At 41.3% G+C, this 20,822-nt stretch overlaps 1 protein-coding gene across 1 annotated transcript in view; it reads left to right on the top strand.

Annotated features, from left to right (window-relative positions):
• slit3 (slit homolog 3 (Drosophila)) overlaps window positions 1-20,822 on the top strand; it is a 238,724-nt gene that overhangs the window by 22,131 nt on the left and 195,771 nt on the right. The window contains exon 4 of the mRNA XM_054597169.1: window positions 3,933-4,004. Coding sequence (XP_054453144.1) covers window positions 3,933-4,004 — 72 coding nt within the window. The remainder of the gene's footprint in view (window positions 1-3,932; window positions 4,005-20,822) is intronic.

Below are 20,822 nucleotides of genomic sequence, written 5' to 3'. Positions count from 1 at the left end.
ACCTTATGACTTGCTGTCCATTCTGTAAAGCGCACGCGCACACACACACACACACACACACACACACACACACACACACACACACACACACACACACACACACACACACACACACACACACACACACACACACACACACACACACACATACACTCAAAGTCACACAAAGAGAGTTTCTGGATGATACCCAAGTCCATCCACTTCACACACAACCTCGGAATCTCTCATAGATATTGCCTTGTTCAGTGTGTGTGTGTGTGTGTGTGTGTGTGTGTGTGTGTGTGTCTGTAGCTCACACCAAGGCTCTAGTCAACAGAATCAATGTGTCAGTGCACAACACAACACTTCCCACACACACACCTGCATGTTTATGACTCTGTGTTGGAGGGATGACGGACAGACAGCTCTCCAGGAGGACTACAGCACAGTGTTCATGGTTTCAGGGCTTAAAATGAAAATACAGAGCAACACACTGCGTATTGTCAGACGTTAACTCCTAAAATTCAATTTTAAAGATGATTAAAAGTGATGTAAGAAACATAAAGCTGCCATATCTGATGAGGATAGAATTTCTAAACTTAGGAACTGGCCGTCTTTACAGCGTTGAGTTAGAATCACTGAGCTTGACAGGAGCTGAGAATTTACTCATTGATATGATAATATCAGTTTCTTAGCTATTTAAGCACAGGAGGTAGTCCTGTAGCACTGTCTTTCCAGATTGTGCTTGCACAGTCTCACGATAATAGTAACTTAAAGTGACGCTAAAAAACTGCAGGGGGGCCAGATAGATTTAAAGATTTTGTCTGCCATGAAGAGGAGAGTTCAGATTTGAAAAGAGCAACGATAGGAGGAAGTTGTTGTCTCGAAAGTGACGAAAGCACTTAAGTCCGTTCAGGCGACAGCAAATGTTGAGTGGCAGCGACATGTGTATCTTGTCTCTTAATGGAGATCACACAACGGATAGTGAGAGCGCGAGGTGACGAGCTGCTTTAATGTTAAAAGGCTCTTTAATGCGGTGTTTCGGTAAGAGGTCAGAGGTCAGCGGTGAGTGGGTGGAGAGGTTAGGAGGCGACATAGCTGGGTGTCAAAACTCACACAAGAGATGGCATCGAAGGCAGTGTGCAACTTTAATGTATTCATATCTAAAGATGCATGTGAATGTAAGTATAGTATACGGATGACTTTACAGAAAGTCAATGGAAGAAAAGAAATGAAAGTAAATTTTCTCTGTTTTGGTTGAACATATTAAAGAGAAAAACTCTGCTGTATCGACGGTAATGATGATCAGGGTCGTGAATTTTATTTTCCCCTCCTCAGTGATAATGAATGGCCTTTTTAAAATGCCTAGCTGACAGGGTCTCTGATGTTATGGCTGTCGGGGTGAAAGTTTAGGGGTGAGAGGTCGCGGCGCTGAGTCCGTGTGATTTATGGCGTCACAATGTGAAAAACATGGAGCTTAGGTAGTCATGTCCTTGTGTGGGTACATCCAACACATGAATTATAAAGTCATGGGTTTGGTCATTTCACCTCATGTGGTCGTTAAAAAGAATCAAACACATACTCAGAGCTGGCATTAAAGGCCTAAACGTAGCAGATCTTTAGTCCTATAATCTGTAATTGATGGATGTTTAGCGGAAAGAAGGGGATTTTTCAAGGCATGTGAGTTTTTATTTTGTATTCCTTACAGATATATCACATTTCTGGATTTTTAGGTAAACTGGCCCAGAGAGATTAGTTCCCTACGGTCTCCAAACCATTTTTTGCTGGACTTTACTGTGATTCTGACTAATAGGGATAATTTTCCAAATTCTTCAAAATATAGTGCCCATGGACTTGTGGCCTGGTGATGTTTCAAAGGTTCCGAGCAGAAGAAACTCGTCATTAGTATTTGAAAACACACAAAGGGTTTCTTTGCCCTTAAAAACCATAACTGTTTTATGAGCGAACATCTTAAAATGACTCATAGCTGTAACAGTAGCCGATCAGGCGCTTATACTTTTGTACCAGCATGGATTATCTAAGAGCAAGGGTCAATTATTTTAAATGGAGGGGAGCTCTTTTCTGGCTGCTGCTCTCTTTCCATTTGTGCACACAGAAGTGAAAGTCGGGGTCTGATTATCATTATCACAAGGGTTAAAAGGTTGGTGTCTGTGTCTTCTCCAGAACAGATTCTGCTTCGTGACCCCCGTGACCCCCACACCCTCTTTTTTCTTCTCTTTTTCCCCCTCTACGCCTCGTCTATCAGCCAAATGCTTTGGTAGCTTGATAACACTTTCACTCCCTCCACTCACGCTGTCCTCATCTATCTCTGCTGCAGCCAACCCCACCCTCCTCCACACACACACACACACACACACACACACACACACACACACACACACACACACACACACACACACACACACACACACACACACACACACACACACACACACACACACACACACACACACACATGCAGACACATCTTTCACCCTCACACACATGTCCACCTTGTTGGTCAACACCAGTCTGTCACTCTCATTCCTTTTTTAAATAATTGCCATGTGTTCATTTCATGCTCAGTCCAACATACTTGAGCAAAAGAATGGTATTTTAGACGAAGACCTTGGGCTGTTTTCATTGAATATTTGTTGAGAATCAGTCCCATATCAAAGGAAAGAATATGCACCAAGAAAGTTCCTTGGAACCTTTCAAATCTTACCGAGAATACAAAACCACAGAGAGGTGGTGATGTTGAACAACAACTATTCAACACTGCATCCAGAGGGTCTTAATTAAAAGTTGTCTTTAATTTGTTTTGTTCTAATAAATGTCTGTTTATCCATCTGGTAATTAATGAAAGCCAGTCCATCCTACTGATGCTTTTAGCTTGTGTTGTGCTCATATAGAGATAAATACTAATGGGTGTGTGCATACATAAAGATGGTCTCTCATCCTGGTATCAATGTAGGTTGAGTGATCACAACTAGTGGATGAGTTTATGCACAGGTTTGTTTTGCTCTCCTGATTGGCCGATTTGTCTAAAAGCCTATTTAAGAATGACATAGTCTTTAGTGCTGCAGATGGTCCTCTGACCGATTCATTACGTTCATTTTTTGACACTTTTTTCTTTCATCCTTCGCTAATGTAATAAATAAACACCTTTCGCAGCTGAAGAGATTCTTATAGTTGCTTTTTGTAAATGTGCAGGTATCTTCTACCATATATGGGACTGTTTATGTTGGCTGCAAACATCTGACATTACTTTTTGGAAAGCTTGGATTGACATGTTCGTCTGGACCAGTGTTAGAGGAGAAATGCAGGATGGATAAGCCATCGGTTTTATTGGTGAGAAATTTGAATCAAATAGGAATTCTTCAGCAAAGCTCCTCATTTCGTGCATCTTTGTCGCATTAAGACATATTGGGCCGATATGATTAGGCTTATTTTTGCTATTTGGCTTGTGCATGTGGCTCTCTTGTGACCCCTAGTTGATCATATGGTTTTCATCTTTCCATAAAGATGAAAACAATATAAAAATGTTTGCAAGAAAAAAGTTAACTTCACGTCTTTTGACAAAGTGCAGATAACTGGAGGACGCCAGTTATCTGCACAGAGAGCTTACAGCAGGATAACCTGCAACTGACACACACACACACACACACAAAACACAAAACACAGCACGATAACTTTCAGGTCATGATCACTGGAAACCAGACAGACTTTCCCATGAGTTTGACCTTTGAACCGTGAACCCGCTGATCTTCAAGGTGATCCAGTCGCCTGGTTGGTGACAGTTCAGTCAACACAAAAGCAGGAATCAGAGTGATTTATGTTTGTGTGTTTTTGCCGTTTTCTGTTCATGCTTAGGTTTCTCTTAGAGCTTTACAAAGTGAAACCATTTCATTGAACTATTTCCTTTCTTTTTCTCCCTCTTCTTCTCTCCACAGTCGCCTGAACAGAAACAAGCTCCAGTTCCTCCCAGAGCTTCTCTTCCAGTCCAACCCCAAACTAGGACGACTGTGAGTACACCTTTCTTGTTTTTTCAATCCCTCCATCCCACTTTCCTAAAATCTCCCATCTTTTTCTCTCTCTCTCTCCTCCATCACTCACTCTCGCTCTCTCAGCTCTTTGCTGTCTCCTTTTGATGTGTTACATGATCCATTTGAAAACAACGACCACGGTGCAATGTCAGAACTTTTATCCGGGTTGAGGGTTCAAGTCCCACGCCAGGTGTCACAGTGCCGCTCTGTGCTCCTGTGGAGAGGTGGAGAGGAGTGTGTGCATGCGTGTGTGTGTGTGTGTGCGCGCATGCTTTTAAGAGGTGAAAGTGTGCCTGGAGCGAATGTTTTGGTTGGACCTGTGAGGAATTTTTATTCAGGAATATGGAGTTTTCCCAGAGCATCCAGAGTGGAAGAGCAGGTCATTCTGCTGCAGAGAAGCCTCCCACTTCCTCTGCTTCTCTCTTTTTCATCTCACATTCCCAGATACTCTGTCTTTGTGTGTTTCAGTCCCATCGGTGCATCCACCCTGTCACCTCTTCTTCCCCTGTGCCCTCTCTGTCTGCACTCTTTCTTTCCACTCAGGTTTTTTTCTATTTGTCTTTTCCTCAGAGAGTCATTCTGTCAGCTTAGGTTGAAGGTTCACACACCTTACTAAACCTTATGGCTGTTTATGTTGGGCTGCCTTCAAGTAAATCTGTGTGTGTGTGTGTGTGTGTGTGTGTGTGTGTGTGTGTGTGTGTGTGTGTGTGTGTGTGTGTGTGTGTGTGTGCTTTTGACTGCTTATGTCTGCAGTCATTTTCAAATTGCCTTCTTGAGCTTATTTATTATGTATTTCTTATGGTTTGCATGCACCATATTGTTATACAATATCAGCATATATACGTGTGTTTGTGTTTGTGTGTGTGTGTTGGGAGGTGTTACGATAGGGAATACCAGTGCTGGGACATTAAACGTCTCACTTCTCTTACTCTCTTTTAGAACGTTTCCATGAGGCTGAACGCCTTGGAAGCTTCTTTAACCTTCCTTTGTTTGAAAAAGCCTATTCTTCTGTCAAAGGTCTTTTTTGTGTTTTTGGCATTTTGAAGTTTTAGCTGTTTTAAGAGATCAAACTGAAAATGATACCCTGAAAAAGTCAAAGGAAAACTCCACTTAAAAGCTTTGCCTTTGGTATAAAACTAGAAGAAGGTCTGAAAACATCTGTAGGCTACTTGCTCACAGAGAATGTCAGCTTCCATAATGTGTCATAATATGTCAAAACGTCCTTAGAAACGTCTCACGGGGCTGATGTCCACCTCTACACCATTGGTAGGTATGTACAATATGTTCCCAAGAGTCATAGTTCTGCAAGTACATGACTAAATACACTGTTCAAGTGTTAAAGCTAAGCAGATTATGATGGGAACATACTGATGATCACTTGGACTTGACATTGGCTTGTGCTGAAGGAATGTCAGAGAAACTTCTTGGGAATTTTTTTAACATATTTTGCTGTGAACCATTGACACCATTGAAATCTCTTCTGGCTGCCTTTGTAAATGAGCAACTTACAACCTTTCACAGCCATATTTAATGCCTGCAGGCAGCATACTACACTGCAAACCTCCACCATTTCTTCCAACACCAACACAGGTCTTATCTACATGAAATAATTGATCTTTGCTGTCCAGTAAAAAACTGTGCATCTGCATATTTTATGATTTTAAGTTCTGTGGGTTCCGGCAATTCTCCTGTCTCCGGCAAAAAGAAAAAACTTGAACTTCAAAACATATTGAATTTTCTAAATGTGCTCTGCTTTTCTTATATCATGAAAAGTGGACATGTTATTAACTAGTATTAACTAGACAGGGGCAATATGTTCAAATAGAATAAAAGTTTAAAAACATGCTCTTCAGGCTTGCAATCAACTCCAAAAAACTATCTGCAAAAAATCTGTTTTGCTATTGAGACTTTTATTTAGAAAACACACTTAAGTAACAAGTACAACAAATACAGTCAAAATAATATTGGTGGCTTATGGTTCCGCAGCGCTTTCTCAATCTGATCTCTTGTGTTGGCAGAAAAGCCACAGAAAGATGAAATCTTCTCAGTAGGGGGCACGCTGTGAAACCCCCATTTAATCCCGTGTTTGATACATTGTGGTGCTGAGCGAGATGTATTGCTGAACACAGCAAAGTGGACTGTTATGGCTGAAAGCAAATCGTCATTTACGTCAACTGTGGCTTCCAGGATCACACACACAGTCGAAACCCTCTCATGTGAACATCAGGGACACACACAGTGAGGGATGCAATCTCACGCACTCCATCACACACACACACACACACACACACACACACACACACACACACACACACACACACACACACACACACACACACACACACACACTCTCACTGTGTTTACTTCTTATTTCCAACCCCTTTTCTCTTGTTCTTCGTGAGTGACAGTCTTATTCCCTCCGCCGCCTGGATTACTATTCTATAAAACCCATAATTGGTCTCGATAGCTCTTATTTATCGCCGGTCGAATATGGATCCCAGGAGCTCTCAGACAACTCTGTAAGAGAGTGGAAAGGGTGAGCGTGTTCCAAACTTAACATTATAAATCTCATGTTCTTTATATCCCTACTTTGCCATCAGCACAATCTAAATTACAGTGTCTGGAGTTTCCTCCTGCTCGCTATTTATTTTTTTCTTCTTTTCCACTTTTCTCATCTTTCTCGTACATTCTTCTGGTGCTCTTATCCCATCCACGCTGTGTTTTTCTGCAAAATGTAGGAAGAGGCGGTTGTGTAAATAGCCAACTATGTGGTCGAGAGAGCATGTAAGAGAGAGAGAGAGAGAGAGAGAGAGAGAGGAAGAAGAAGAAGAAATAATGTAGGTAGAATGACAGCAGAGTAAGAGCAAAAAGTAAGAGGGAGGCAGACTGAAAGAGAGAGTAACAGCGGGAGGGTAAGAAGGAGGAGACGGGGAGGTTTGCTGGTGGGTTTCTGGTTTGGGTTCGTAACCTTCCTCTCCGTCAGCCTCGGTTAGATATTAAATGATGGCAGTGTGATAGGAATTACCTCTTAACCCTCCTATTAAAGCCCTGTGGTCTGAGGTTTGGAGACCGGGGGGAGAGGGAAGGAGCTGGACCAGCATCAAGGGAAAATAGGCATGGGGTTGGAAGGTTTTCCCTCTGGAGGTGGGTGGGAGGTAAAGGCAAGAGGTATCGGGCTGGATAATAGTTTTTAGTCTTCCAGGAGTCTTGGGATCCTGCAGAGACGAACGAAGCGTGTGATTCGTAGCAAGAGGTTGGCTTTGTGTCTTTTTGGGAAAATGTTCTAAGTGAGCAGTGTGAGCGGATGGTGAGCGGCCGACAAAGACAGATGAGTGATAGGTATTGGGGAGGTCATGTGAAGGAGGGAGATGGATGCATTAAATCATGCTGGTGGAGGATGAAGGGAGCGGGTAGATGGATGGAGGAGTTGGAGTCCCGGTGACCCCACTAGGTGCTCAGCGGGGAGGGGGGGGGGGGGGAGAAAACAACGATAGGGATGGTGAGATAGATGGATCGCGGACTGGAGTCTGTGGGTTTCAGTGTGTGTGCAGTCTGTGGTCGTTTTCCCCCACAGTTTGCAGAGACTGTGGTCTCACAGCACACACACACACCCAGACACACACACACACACACACACACACACACACACACACACACACACACACACACACACACACACACACACACACACACACACACACACACACACACACACACACACACACACACACACACACACACGAGACAAAGCTCTGAGTAGAATACATTTACTTTCTGGTTTGAAAAAGAAAGCAGCAATCACGATAGCTCGGATGGAAAAAAGGCGAGCCTTTGGGTTGGAGGGCTTTTGTGCACCAGTGCACATCACAGTGTATCAGAGAGGTTTACTTTGCTAAGTGACTTGATGGCTGTTAGTCTCCTGTCTAATAACACCGACCCAGACCGAGCCTCGTCCTGTTATCTCCACTTTCTGCTCTGGTAGTTTGTGTGTGTGTGTGTGTTTGCGCATGTTTTATGCGTGCGTGTCTGTGAATGTGTATGAGGGTGTTTTATGCCTGGGCCCCAATCTGCACAGTGTGTGCATGTGAGCCAGCGCTGGTCATTCTTCATCATTTTCCCCCATTAAAGACGCTCAGGTTACAGTTGATTGGTTTGCATGAGAGGAGAGGGGGAGCGATGAAGAAGAAAAATGAGAGTAACGTCAGACTCGAGAGATATTCTCCCCCTTTCCTTCACCACTAGGAGGGCTTCAGATGCTGGGTGTTACATAATTGAGGAGGTGATTTTTGACCATGTTTCAACATTTATGGACACTGACATAAAAGCATTGTCTGGCTATAAAGACGTAGAACCCTTGTGCATTTTACGTTACAGTATTTTGAACAAGACATACAATCCGTGCTTTAGGCTGTGCAACTTGTAAAAGACCAAGTAATACAATCTTCCTCTTTGCAAATGAAAAGTTCAATTCATAAACAATAGAAAACACATCCTTTCTCAATTCAATACTCAGGTGGTTTTTCTACCACAGCTTTATTTGTGCCGCATTTCCACTAAATAGTTCAGCGTGGCTCTATTGAACTAGACTTGCTCTTTTTGGGGTTTTCCAAAAGCAAAACATAATAAAACCGGATAAAACCTGCTACTTTTTTTTTGTCACCAGCCAGGCTGAGGTTCCAAGCAAGCTGAGCCGATAATAGAAGGTGGAGTTAAAACATTGCAGCCCACTGATTGGTCAACAAGAATCGTTACTGGAGAGAAACAGGACATCCTGCACGAACCCAATATTTTTAATATCCAGTTCATGTTTATTGTAAGTTAGCAAATGATGTACTGCAAATCAAATAAAAAAAAAAGCTAAGGTACACATTAAAAAAAACCTACCCAATCAGATTTTAGTTTGCTAACGTACTCTAGTGTAGTAAAGCTTGTAAACTCCTGTCTCTTTTAGTTTCCAGCCTCTTCCCATCCTTTACCACTGCTGCGTTATGTCCTTACTGTACCCTTTTATATATGTGCATCACAGCAGGAACACCAGCAGCCAAACTTTCAGCCTAAAAGGTTTTTTTGGAGGCATAATGGAAAGAGAAGTGAGTTCCTGTCCAGAGGGATGCCCATGAAGGATTTCATCAAAATGTCCTTGAGAATGATGGGTAATCTCTACATGCTCACTCACTACGGACCACTCTGAACAACAGCATTACATAAAGTTAAAGTGTAACTAAAGACAAGTAAAAAAAAAAAAAAAAAAAAAAGAGAAAGCAGTGTGGAAGTGAAACTGGATGAAACAGGAGTAAGAAAGAGAAGGGAAAAGGCTTCCAGTAGTCATCATGACCTGGAAGGTTGCCAGTCTAAACCCTTGCACTGACGAGTGGACGGTAATGAGACATGCTCTTCTGCACCATTAGGTTACCCTTGAGCAAGGCACTTAACCTCCAGAAGCTTCAGTGGAGCCCCCAGACGGGAACGTGTGTCCCTTCCTAAGTTACTGTAAATACAACTGTGCTGGTTGAGTCTTCGGGGGGGAGAAGCAGCTGGACAGAGAGAGAGGAATGAGGGAGGGAGGGGAGGCTGAGGGGAGCCGGGGGGGTCATTTGAGATGTCTTTTCCTCCTAATTAAGTTAATGGAGAAAGACGAGGAGGTTGCCTTTAATCTTGGCTAATTGTCCATTTAGAGGCGACTGCCATAGTTTACCTGCTGGAATGTTACGGTTAGTGTTACAGGAAGTGGGTGTTCTCTGTGCGTGCAGTGATTGGCTGCGACAGACGAGGCCTCAGTGCCGATTGGTGGGACCGGTCCAGAGGGGTGAGGGGTGAACGTAAACTGCCTGAATTCGTGTGTGTCTTCCTCTTTTTCATCATGGGCTGGTTCACTCGTTTACTTTCTTTCCCTTTTTCCCCCTTTTTTTTTTTCCCTCCGCATGAGCTCTCTTTCTGTCGCACACAAACCGAACACACGGCTCCGTTGTTTGTATTGCTGTCAGCAATTGAAAGATTGTTTTCTTGTCACTAGGCTCCGGGCCCTCTGTTTGGTTTTCACGCCACTGGGTGCTGGCGAGAAACAAATAAGTCTCAAACACACACACACACACACACACACACACACACACACACACACACACACACACACACACACACACACACACACACACACACACACACACACACACACACACTCTCACTGTGTTTACTTCTTATTTCCAACCCAAAGTACATCCCTCTCTCTCTCTCTCTCTCTCACGCCACCTCTCCTGCTGATTCGACACCACAGGCTGGATGCAAAATTGTTGGTGTGCGTGTTTGGGTTGACGTGTGTGTGCGTGTGTGTGCGTGTGTGTGTGTGTTTGTGCCCGTGCATGGCAGGCTTAATACCAAACCACACACCCACGACAGAACTTCCTAATAATTAAACATGACTCAGAAGTACAAACCAAGGTATACAGCTGCACCACAAGGCTATTAGGACCTGACAAGCAGCTGCACTACAGAGCTTACGCACATCAGTACCATGTGATTTAAGTTTTATTAATCTTACTTAGATCCAATCTTGAAATCGTATTTGCTTCCTAAAACAAATGGAAACATGCCAGTAGGTTTAAAAGGCAGTAGTTGATCTGGAATGGAGCTGCACCAGGTGGCCCATAGGCTCCACGATGGAGCTGCACCAAAGGACCCACACTGAAATTCACTGGTAATCAAGGGAAGGTAAGGTACTTTTACAGAGGGAACCTGACCAGAGCCTCTCTAAAATAAGTCTGCTCTTAGCGGCTTGTGTGTGTGTATGCGTGTGTGTGTGTGTGTGTGTGTGTGTGTGTGTGTGTGTGTGTTCTCCACAGCCCAGACGTCAGTGCGATTTTGTCCCAAGACATATTTAGATAAATACACGCTGCAGAGATTACCAAAAACCAAGGAAGAAAGAAAGAGAGAGAGAGAGACAATAAATGATAATTTGAGAGAACTGGAAAAGCCAGGAGAAGTTTCATTCAAAAGATTCAAACATTCCTTCATGCTCTCCTAAAAATACTTTCCAACATTAAAGAAGATAATGTGATACTTATTGCATTTATACACTTTTATTACACCAAATAAAATGTTACTGTTGTTTTAGTATACTGATTTCTACAACGATATCTTAACAATAATCCCTGCTCCCATAATGAGGGTATGGGGATTAAAGAAACATGATTTCTGCAGTAAGATTTCTCCTGTTGAAGGTTGATTTGTTGTCCATTTATACACATAACTTCATCTATACAGGCAAAGAACAAAGACTTCAGACATGGGAAATGATCACTGTGACAGCAGCCCATCAGAATACAAGAAAGTATTACACATTATGTACTTCTTGTTTGTGGTTAACCCTTCCTCTTGCCTTCTTATTGAAGTTGACTTATGCTGATATTCGGCTCGTTGACATTCAGGTCTCTGACTGTCGCTCACATAAACACTTCTTGCTTCACTGACATTCTTCTTTTAACAGCGGGAATGAAATGTTTCAATAAATTGAACAACCTGCTGTTAAAATGATTTTGTTTCTTTTGGTTTGAACACTGTCTGCCATGTCTAGTTGTGTGTGTGTGTGTGTGTGTGTGTGTGTGTGTGTGTGTGTGTGTGTGTGTGTGTGTGTGTGTGTGTGTGTGTGTGTGTGTGTGTGTGTGTATGTCCATATTTGTGTGTTTTCAAGTGTTTCAGTCTCGCACAATTGTTCTTAAACACTTTGCAAAGTGTATGAATACGAGTGCAATAAGTTACGTTTGGCTCTTTTCTGTGGAAGCAGTTAAGAGGCCAAAAGTTAGTTGTGTGTGTGTGTGTGTGTGTGTGTGTGTGTGTGTGTGTGTGTGTGTGTGTGTGTGTGTGTGTGTGTGTGTGTGTGTCGGCCTATATGTTTCTACTTATGTGGATGTGTGAATAAAACAAGTCGAAGTGTTTCTAAGCAGCCATGCGGTCACCAGGCAGGCGGTCTTTAAGTTCACAACAGCAACACCTTTTCCCTTTCAGCCGCCTACTTTAGCAGCTAGCAAGCTAGCTCGCCGCAGGGCCAGATCCTATGAAATGTTCGTGGGAGGCTGGGGGCCTGTAGATTTTTATTTTTTTTTCTCTTTTTTTGTGGCAAAGAATTTTTATGTGCTTACACTGAAATAGCACAGAGGCTGCATGTGGTAGTAATTTAACCCCGCAAATAAAGGTAAGTTGGATGTGGAGGTAACCACGGAGCTGCTAGTACACACAGTTAAAACCTTCACCTTGAGCTGTATACTCTATACAGCAATAGGGATGTGTGTAGGCACATACTGTATATCCAAATGTGTGTGTCCATTTGGGTGTCTGTGTGTGCTTACTGTATAGGCTTGATTGTGATTGAGGTCAAATTTCCTAACGTGGGCAATTATGGTTTATATTGAATATGAATATACAGCATTTGTGTACATTCTTATTCATTCTGAATGTGTATACATAGTCTAGTAATTTCTGTCTCTGCTTGTGTCTGCATATTTGCTTATATGTTTGTATTCGTCGTGCATTTGTTTGTACATGTCTACTTATATTCATGTCTCTGGCTTTGGTTGTGTGTGTGTGTGTGTGTGTGTGTGCGTGTGTGTGTGTGTGTGTGTGTGTGTGTGTGCGTATGTGTGTGTGTGTGTCTGTACATATATTTAAAAGAGAGGCAAACTTGATATCGGGCCAAACGCACTCACACTGTTTGTTTAATCACAATTTAGGTTTACATGAGAACGCTAATCAAAAACAGACTTGGCTCCCTGGAAAGCTGGAGGAGGAGGAGATGGATGGAGAAGAGAAGTGAGGGAGAGGGGCAGAAAAATGGGGAGGCATGAGGGGAATGGGAGAATGGGAGAATGGGAGCAGGAGGGGAGGGGACAAAACAACCCTGTGTGCCAGGTGAGGACAAGACATAAAAGGAGACGAAAAATTCAGAATATAATAAAAAATGTGCGATGAGAGGAGGCTGGTGAAGGAAATAGTAGAATAGAAGCTTTTGTTGATTGTTGACCTCCTTTTTCCTTCTTACAGACCGGACTAATGATCTGGCTCTGATTTTAGATGCTTTATTTTCCCTAAAGGATGTTTTAAAAAACCTGGCAACTGGCGTCCGTCCTGCTTGTGTGTGTGTGTGTGTGTGTGTGTATGTATGTGTGTGTGTTGTGTACGTGTTGACAGGGTGGGTTTCAGTAGTAAAAGCACAATGGAGTCATGTACACACTACACTCCATCACTGACAAACGACAAACCACTAAACAAATGTAATGTCCCCCCATAATTACATTCATGTGTGTTAGATGATAAAAAAGACTCTTTCCTCGACAAAGCTTTCAGTTTTATGTCTGTTGCACTTTTTATAGTGAAACTCCAGACTGCTTGATTCAAACTCTTTCTTCATAGTTTCTTGGGAAGCACAGTGGATTAGTGAGTAGAAAGAAAGACTTGCAATGCAAAGGAATTCATTAAAAAACATGCAATAATAATATTTAGCTAAAAATGAATTATTAACTTTTTTTTCCCCATAATGAACAGTACCATTATCCCATGAAAGTTTTTGTTACAATTTAGTTGAATGTGTTTTGATGTTCACTAGTGTTTTTCATGGTTAATAGGTTTAATGTCATGTTTTAAATAATGTAAGAAAGTCTCGTTTAAGTAGTAGCGGTCTGATTTCAAAATAGATCTCTTAAAGTGACCTACAGTCTTTACTGCTGCTGTAGAGTTACGGTGATGTCATGTAAGGGTGTCCGCCTTCAGTCTCCTCCTGGATTCTGGGAAACAATCTTTCCAGGTTATTTACTATGAGGTGACATGCTGGCCTAGAGTCAGTATAAATCCAAGCTGCAGCTCAGTGTGGGGTCATAAAAGTGCTGAAATCTCTCTGTGTCTGTATGTGTGTTTCGGCAACAAGTAACATATTTTACAGGACTCCCACATGGCCCAGTATTCTTTAATGCATCAGTACACTCATGGGGGAGTCCTGGGAAACTACAAAACTCACCGGTAAATCTCCAAACAGTCCATTGGCCTCAGGAATTACATCTATATTACACAAGTGTTCACCTTAAAACCTACGGGAGAGATGAGATGATTTTGTTTCTTCTATTAACCGTAATGTCAGCCAAAAATAGTCTGCATTGGATATTCATAAGAAAAGGTTTTGCAGAATCATCTAATGCTGACATTCTCATCTTGCAGTAAGGTTGAAAGAAAACACCAACAAGTGGTTAACAATCAGGCAAGAAGAATGATTTGCAATCAACTGGTTTTGCTTCAATCGACTTTATTCATACCACAGAAACTTTAGATTTCAGCTGTGCGGAGCTTAAGTAGAAAATGTGTTTTCATTTTTAGAAATCACCTCATAAGTTTATATGTGCGACTTCAAATTCATCACCTTGTGTCAACGTTAGCCTTAACTTACTCAAATACAATTTTTGATAAAACTCTTGAAGAATGTCTTCATGGAAAACATAATTTTTGAGATGGTGCTGTATCATAATCAGCACAGTGAAGCGAGACCGGCGCTACCAAAGCTTCCAAAGAGGAAGAAAAGAGCTGTCTGCTTTTGCTGGACCGAAGCCCAATAAACGCAAAAGGTCAATGCACATTCAAAATGATAATGTGCAGCAGTGCTTCTGCTAGTAACGTCTTTGCCACCGTACGAAAGAAGACAAAACATTCGGCAATCATACATATGGAACATTGAAAGCCGATGAGGTAGTTATTAGTCTGCTATTGCCTGCTGTTCCATGTTTTTATATAGCTTTATATTGCCAGCTGGCGTTTTGTGTCTGAACTTTGTTTTGTTCAGTGACTATACAACGCCAGTGTTTGTCTGTCAAGAAATCACACACATTACACTCATATTGCATTTTGAGATTAACTTTCTGTAGGGTTTAGTGGATGCAAGTCAACGGAAGTGCTCTACTTTATGTGTGTATGTGGAAGAAAGACTTTGTGGGGGGTCGAAATAGCTATTACATTCATTGTTGATCATTATTATGGCTACTGACGACTACACAGTTGGAACTGGCAAATGTCACACACACACACACACACACACACACACACACACACACACACACACACACACACACACACACACACACACACACACACACACACACACACACACATGGGCAGACACATGTTGGTGTCTAGAGAGCCTTTTTTGGGCCTACAAGTGAATGTGTGCGTGTGAGAAGTTAGACTTGTGATTAATGCTGTTTAAGAAAAGTCTGATTGTTACAAATGAACTCAAAGAGTTCTTTTTGCTCTGGTGCAATCAGAGTCAAACACACACACACACACACACACACACACACACACACACACACACACATGGAATGACCCACAAACACCATCTGTATCTAACTGTCACATTCACACAGAAACAGAAACACTGCAGATAAACACTTTGACCCACGCACTGTGGAGAGACACAAACAAACACAAACCAGTTCTGTCGCTCTTTACTTCTCTCCTCATCTATCTCGCTGTCATACAAACACATTCACGCAGATGACGAGATCTCACATGTGTTGCAACTGTTTCTCAGCTGATTTAAGAGTTAAAAAACTAGTAGCTTTAATATTTCCCTTTGTCCTTTACAGATATGTCTCTTGGTAAAACAGTATTTAGACATGGATATTTAAATCAAACTAAATAAAACAAGCAAAGTGAAGTCCTTACTTTGTAAGCACTCCGCTTAGGAATGAATGCATGCATGAAAAGAACATCACTATTTCCAGGGTAAAACAACATATTACATGAGTGTCTGAGTCGGATTTTCTAGCACAGCGCCAAACTGGTTTAAATCCTGTCTGAATAGTATAGACTACTTTGTGTCAAGTGGTAAAGCAATGACATGTGGAGGTCCCCAAGGCTCCCTTCTCGGGCCTCTTCTTTTTACCATCTACATGCTCCCTCGGGCTCAGATTATAGAAAACAACAAAATATCCTTAACCATAATAATGCAGATGACACACAGAACGATGATATCGCCAGGTGACATTGGTCCCAAACAAGCTCTGACTTATTGCATTGAACAAATCAATGACTGGATACTACTCTTGGTTAATTAAGTCCTGAAGGTTTAGGACCAAAGTACCAAATTTTCTGCTGCTACGTTATGAACCGTCCAGACCTCCCAGGTAGTTTGGGACAGGTCTGCTCACTGTCCCCAGAGTCACAACTAAACATGCAGAGGCAGCTTTCAGTTTTTATGCCCCACATATGTATCCGGTACATACTCTAAGAAAACTTGAGGCTAATCTGTTTTTTTGTTTTTTTTTATCCGTTTGATTTTACTCCTTTAAATCCTTTTTTAATTGAGTCTTTTTATGTTGCCATATTCTGTCTTTTTGTCTTATGTAAATCACTTTAATTTAACTTGCTTTAGCTAAGGATTACATCTTCCTGTCCTGAGTAATGTAAAAAGTGTAACAACTTTTATTATAGATTCCATTGAGATTAAAATCATGCTCATACATGACCTGAAACACACATTATTTGGGATATAAATTCTTACTAAACTTCAGTATCATGCAGTGAACTGCATAATTTGACTGAATCACAGTTTGTCTGTTTGTCATTACGTTACTATGGTACAACATGCTAGATATAAAGACCTAACTCTGGAAGCTGGAAGCTTTTATGTCCCACTGCATGAGTCAACAGCAAAAATAACATAAGCTGCAACATGCAACATTTAAACATCACTAAATCAAGTCCATATTGAGTCTGAAACATTAGAATATACACTGCAAACCAAAAAAAAGCCCACCACCAAGAAGATTGGCAGCTTCAACAAGGTCTCTAAACTGAATATACAACATTGTGTGCCACCTTGTCAATTTGGCTGGAATTCTCCTGGATTGCTATTACAGCACAAAACTAGAGGGGATTGCTGCTACTCTTCCAACACAAATGTAGTTACGTTTCTCAGAGTGTCAGATGGCAGTGGCAGATTACAGATTGATAAATTACCTCCAACATTGTTTTTGTTTTTTAAGAGAACGCCTTTGACTGAAGAGCCAAAGATCTTCTTTGTTGATCTAAGCCTTAGGGCTCAAGGAAAATGTGGCCTTTATTTTAGGAATATTTCCTTTTAACAAAACCACAGATGCACAACCGAGGCCACCAGTCATCTTGATTTACATGGTAACAAAACTATCACAGTGAATTTGACAATTCTATGTGCATTACATTGATATTTAGGTTACACATTGAACCTTTAGCCTCATAGAGTAATCTTAGTAGGAATAATGCAGATGTAGCAGTATTACATCTTTTATCATTTGTCAATGCACTTTAAACAGCACACTTAACCACCATAATCAAAACACCAAATAATGAGATTGTGTCCATCACTCAGGTGAAGCTCCAGAGACTTGATGAATCTATGCCAAGGAGAACTGAAGGAAGGCTTGTGGTGAAACAACACCTTGCAATTTGTGTTGTTTTTTTCCTTTCAAATTGTCACCCATTTGTTCAGTGTTTATAGTGATTGCAACAAAGAAGAACATGTATTTTTAGAGATCATGAAAGCTGTACGTTCAGTAGTGGTATAGTGGTAATGAGGGTTATAATGAAATTCACAAAGAGAGAAAAAAATGACTGTAAATCACTTTAAAGGCCAACCAACTCCCACGCAGATATACAACAAAAGAGAGTGCATCAAAACAGCCATATTGTCAGAAATCAATCTAAACCCGCTTCACAGTAATTTCCATTCTGTTGAAGAAGTAAATGTAGAGATTGTGAAAAAGAGACTAAACTAAAATAAAAAAAGATGATCGATGACCGTTTGGGATTTACAGTACTTAGATTGTGATAGGGAGACGGACAGAGAGAGTAGAATGAAGATAGAGGAAATGAAAGATTCTGCAGAGAGACACAGAGAGAGAGAGGGAGAGAGTCAGCCACATGACTGGGTTGAGAGGAAATTTAACCAAGCCTCCTCTAAATACAGAGCACCACAAAGCCACTTTAAAACCTGTAGAGATATATTTATACATCACACACAAATACACACAAACACACACACAGAGAGACTTGAAAACACACTGACAGTATGTACAGATTTACTGTTTGTTTCTCTCTCTTCCTCTCCATCTCAAAAATAGAAACACTCCAACAGGAGTTTTCTGATGGTCTAATGTAACAGTGTGGGCTCCACCTGTTAAACTCAAACACAAAGCTTTGAACTTTAAAATAGCTCTTCATTTGTTAGTTTTACATCTCAATAAAAAAAAAGAAAGAATTGTCTTTTTTGTCCCATTTGAATTCAAATCTTATCAAGTATTTTGCCTGTAAAGAGATGTTTACAGCTGAGTCTGTACCTGCCCAAATAAAGGCATACTGCAATGGAAAAAGGGCCCATTTTGTTAGGACAACGAATGAAAAGATAACCGAGTGGGTTCAAGTGGGAGACGGTTATTTTTGGGTTGAGAAAGCTAATTAGAGATCCTAAAAAGCCATGACAGTTTGTGTATGTTGTTCAAATCAAGTTACAAACATGAGGGTTTATCTTGTTTGGGTTGAGAATTCTTCTCACGGCTGAACATGAGCAGAAACGTCATTGTGTGTTGGAAGAGAGACGTAGTATTAGCCATTGTGTTTGTGCTAGTGCGAACTAAACAAGTGAAGGAGGAATGTGCATTTTTTGGGGGGTAAACAGAGAAATATGAAACCTGGAAATGATCCTCTATCCTTCGCCACTCTTCCCTCTCATCTCTTCTTCTTTTTCAACTTCTCTTTTCTTTTATGCCTCTTACACAACCTTGTTTTTTCACAGGTTTTCCAATTTGTAAGCAAGGGAAGGCTAATGTCATGCAGATATCCAATAACCTGACAGAGCTTTGTGATTGTGTTTGTTCAGCATCTGCTTTCTCACTCTGATCTGACTGCCAGTGTTAGAGTTTACATATTGGCATGCAGTGAGTGTGTTCGTGCACTTCTCTAATCAGAAACCAAACAGTCAAGGTTGTAAGATATTCCCTGTTAGCTAAAGCCAGCTTAAAAAACGCACAAAATCTTACACTTACACGTGAACAACACCAGCTATGACAAATGTAAAGTGTGAAGTTGAGAGAGAGATAAAATAAGCAGAGTCTTTATTAAGAAATAAGAGTTAAGACAGAAAAACCTACTGCGCTCAGAGGCAGAAAGGAAGAAGAGAGTGTTTGTGTGTGTCCGCCGCACACATTGTTCCTCTGTAAACTTGTCATCCGGAATTTCGGTCACTTTTTTTTTTTTTTTTTTTTTTTTTTTACAAGCGCAGCGTCACGCTCGTGGTGTAACCCCATGGCCTTCTGAGTGTCTCGGCGTGCCCGCGACAGTCAAAGACAATAGGCTCCAGTGGCCTGCCCGCTAATTAGTAGCTGCGCTTTATGAGGCCACCAAGTCACCACAGCCTCTGCATTATAAAACAATGGAACTGGTTTACATTCAGATTAACTTGACTTTTGTACTACTGCCGCTCCAGTTCCACTCTTTTAGAAGAATTCTGCAGCTCTTGTAGTGACTTTTTGGGACACTATTTCCCACTTATCTGAATCCCTGAGTCCATAATGTTACATGAACACAGTTGGAAAGAAAAACTCTCCACTGAAACCTGAACACCGAGGCTTTTGCTATAAACAAATATGTCAGCTTGTTTAGCTTTAATGATGCCATCTCCCTCAGGTTAAATTGTCTGATTGCTGAAACGCTGTACCGCTGCAATCTTCCGTGCATGTTTTGCCAAAATCCAGCCGTTGCTGTCTAATATACTGTACATGGCGGCGAGCTGGATGAGTAAAACAATAAACAAATATGTGACAGAAATAAAACGCCATCTGGGAGAGGGTTTTTGCCTCCACAGCAGCTTTTTATTTTCAGCTCAAAGTCAATTATTCTGTTTTTACCAAGACCACATACCAGATTGTTCATTATATTTTGGATTAAATGGAAACCTTGTGTTGGCACTAACTGAAATAAACACTAATTTACTGCCCCATTAAGTGGTAGAAGCTGTAGCCTTGTTACAGCCAAAATAAGTAGTGATATATGTCCGTATGGTTATGCATAATAATTCAGAAAGTCGATGAGGCCTCTGTGTTAAAGCCCTGATATGGGGAACATAACACATACACACACATAAATGAATAAATAAATAAATTATAATGCTTGTTTACTGTATTCATGATATTCCTTCTGGTTTCAGTAAATGGTCATTTCTATAGGTATTTGGCCCAAAAAGCAACAGGAGACAGAATTAGTGAGAGAGAGAGAGAGAGAGAGAAGGAAAAATAAATATAAAGTGCCAGCAGGAGATGATGATTATGGCAGAGGGATGTTTGATGTGTGGAAAAGTTTGTCTCCACCGCTGAACATCAATAAACAGCCGGCTGCAGTTACCAACACTGACAAAAGAGAAATAAACTGTGGAGATAGAGACGCATACCGAGAGAAGAAGAAAGAGAGAGAAATGATCACAACAGAAATCAAGACAGTGAGGGGAAAAAGAGAGGGAGGAGGATGAGAGGAAGAAATGGAGAAGGGCAAGGAAAGAGAGACGATGATGATTCACAATACTTTTGCAAAGAACGCAGATATTACATAGCAATTGCAAGTTTTCATTTGCTTCTGCACTGCAATAAAAGCAACCACCAATCACGTTGAAGAAGAACCGGTTGTATTTTGCCTGTGTTCATAAAACAACAACACAGAGGCTTCTTAGTTGGAACCAAGAGGGCAATCTCTATTACTCTTTACAACCTTGACAAAGGCAGCGCAGACCAGATCAACTCC

The sequence above is a fragment of the Anoplopoma fimbria genome, chromosome 4 (genome assembly GCF_027596085.1).
Source record: "Anoplopoma fimbria isolate UVic2021 breed Golden Eagle Sablefish chromosome 4, Afim_UVic_2022, whole genome shotgun sequence".
Lineage (NCBI taxonomy): Eukaryota > Metazoa > Chordata > Actinopteri > Perciformes > Anoplopomatidae > Anoplopoma > Anoplopoma fimbria.
Note: the sequence above shows the minus strand (reverse complement) of the source record. Positions and strands in the feature narration are given on the sequence as shown.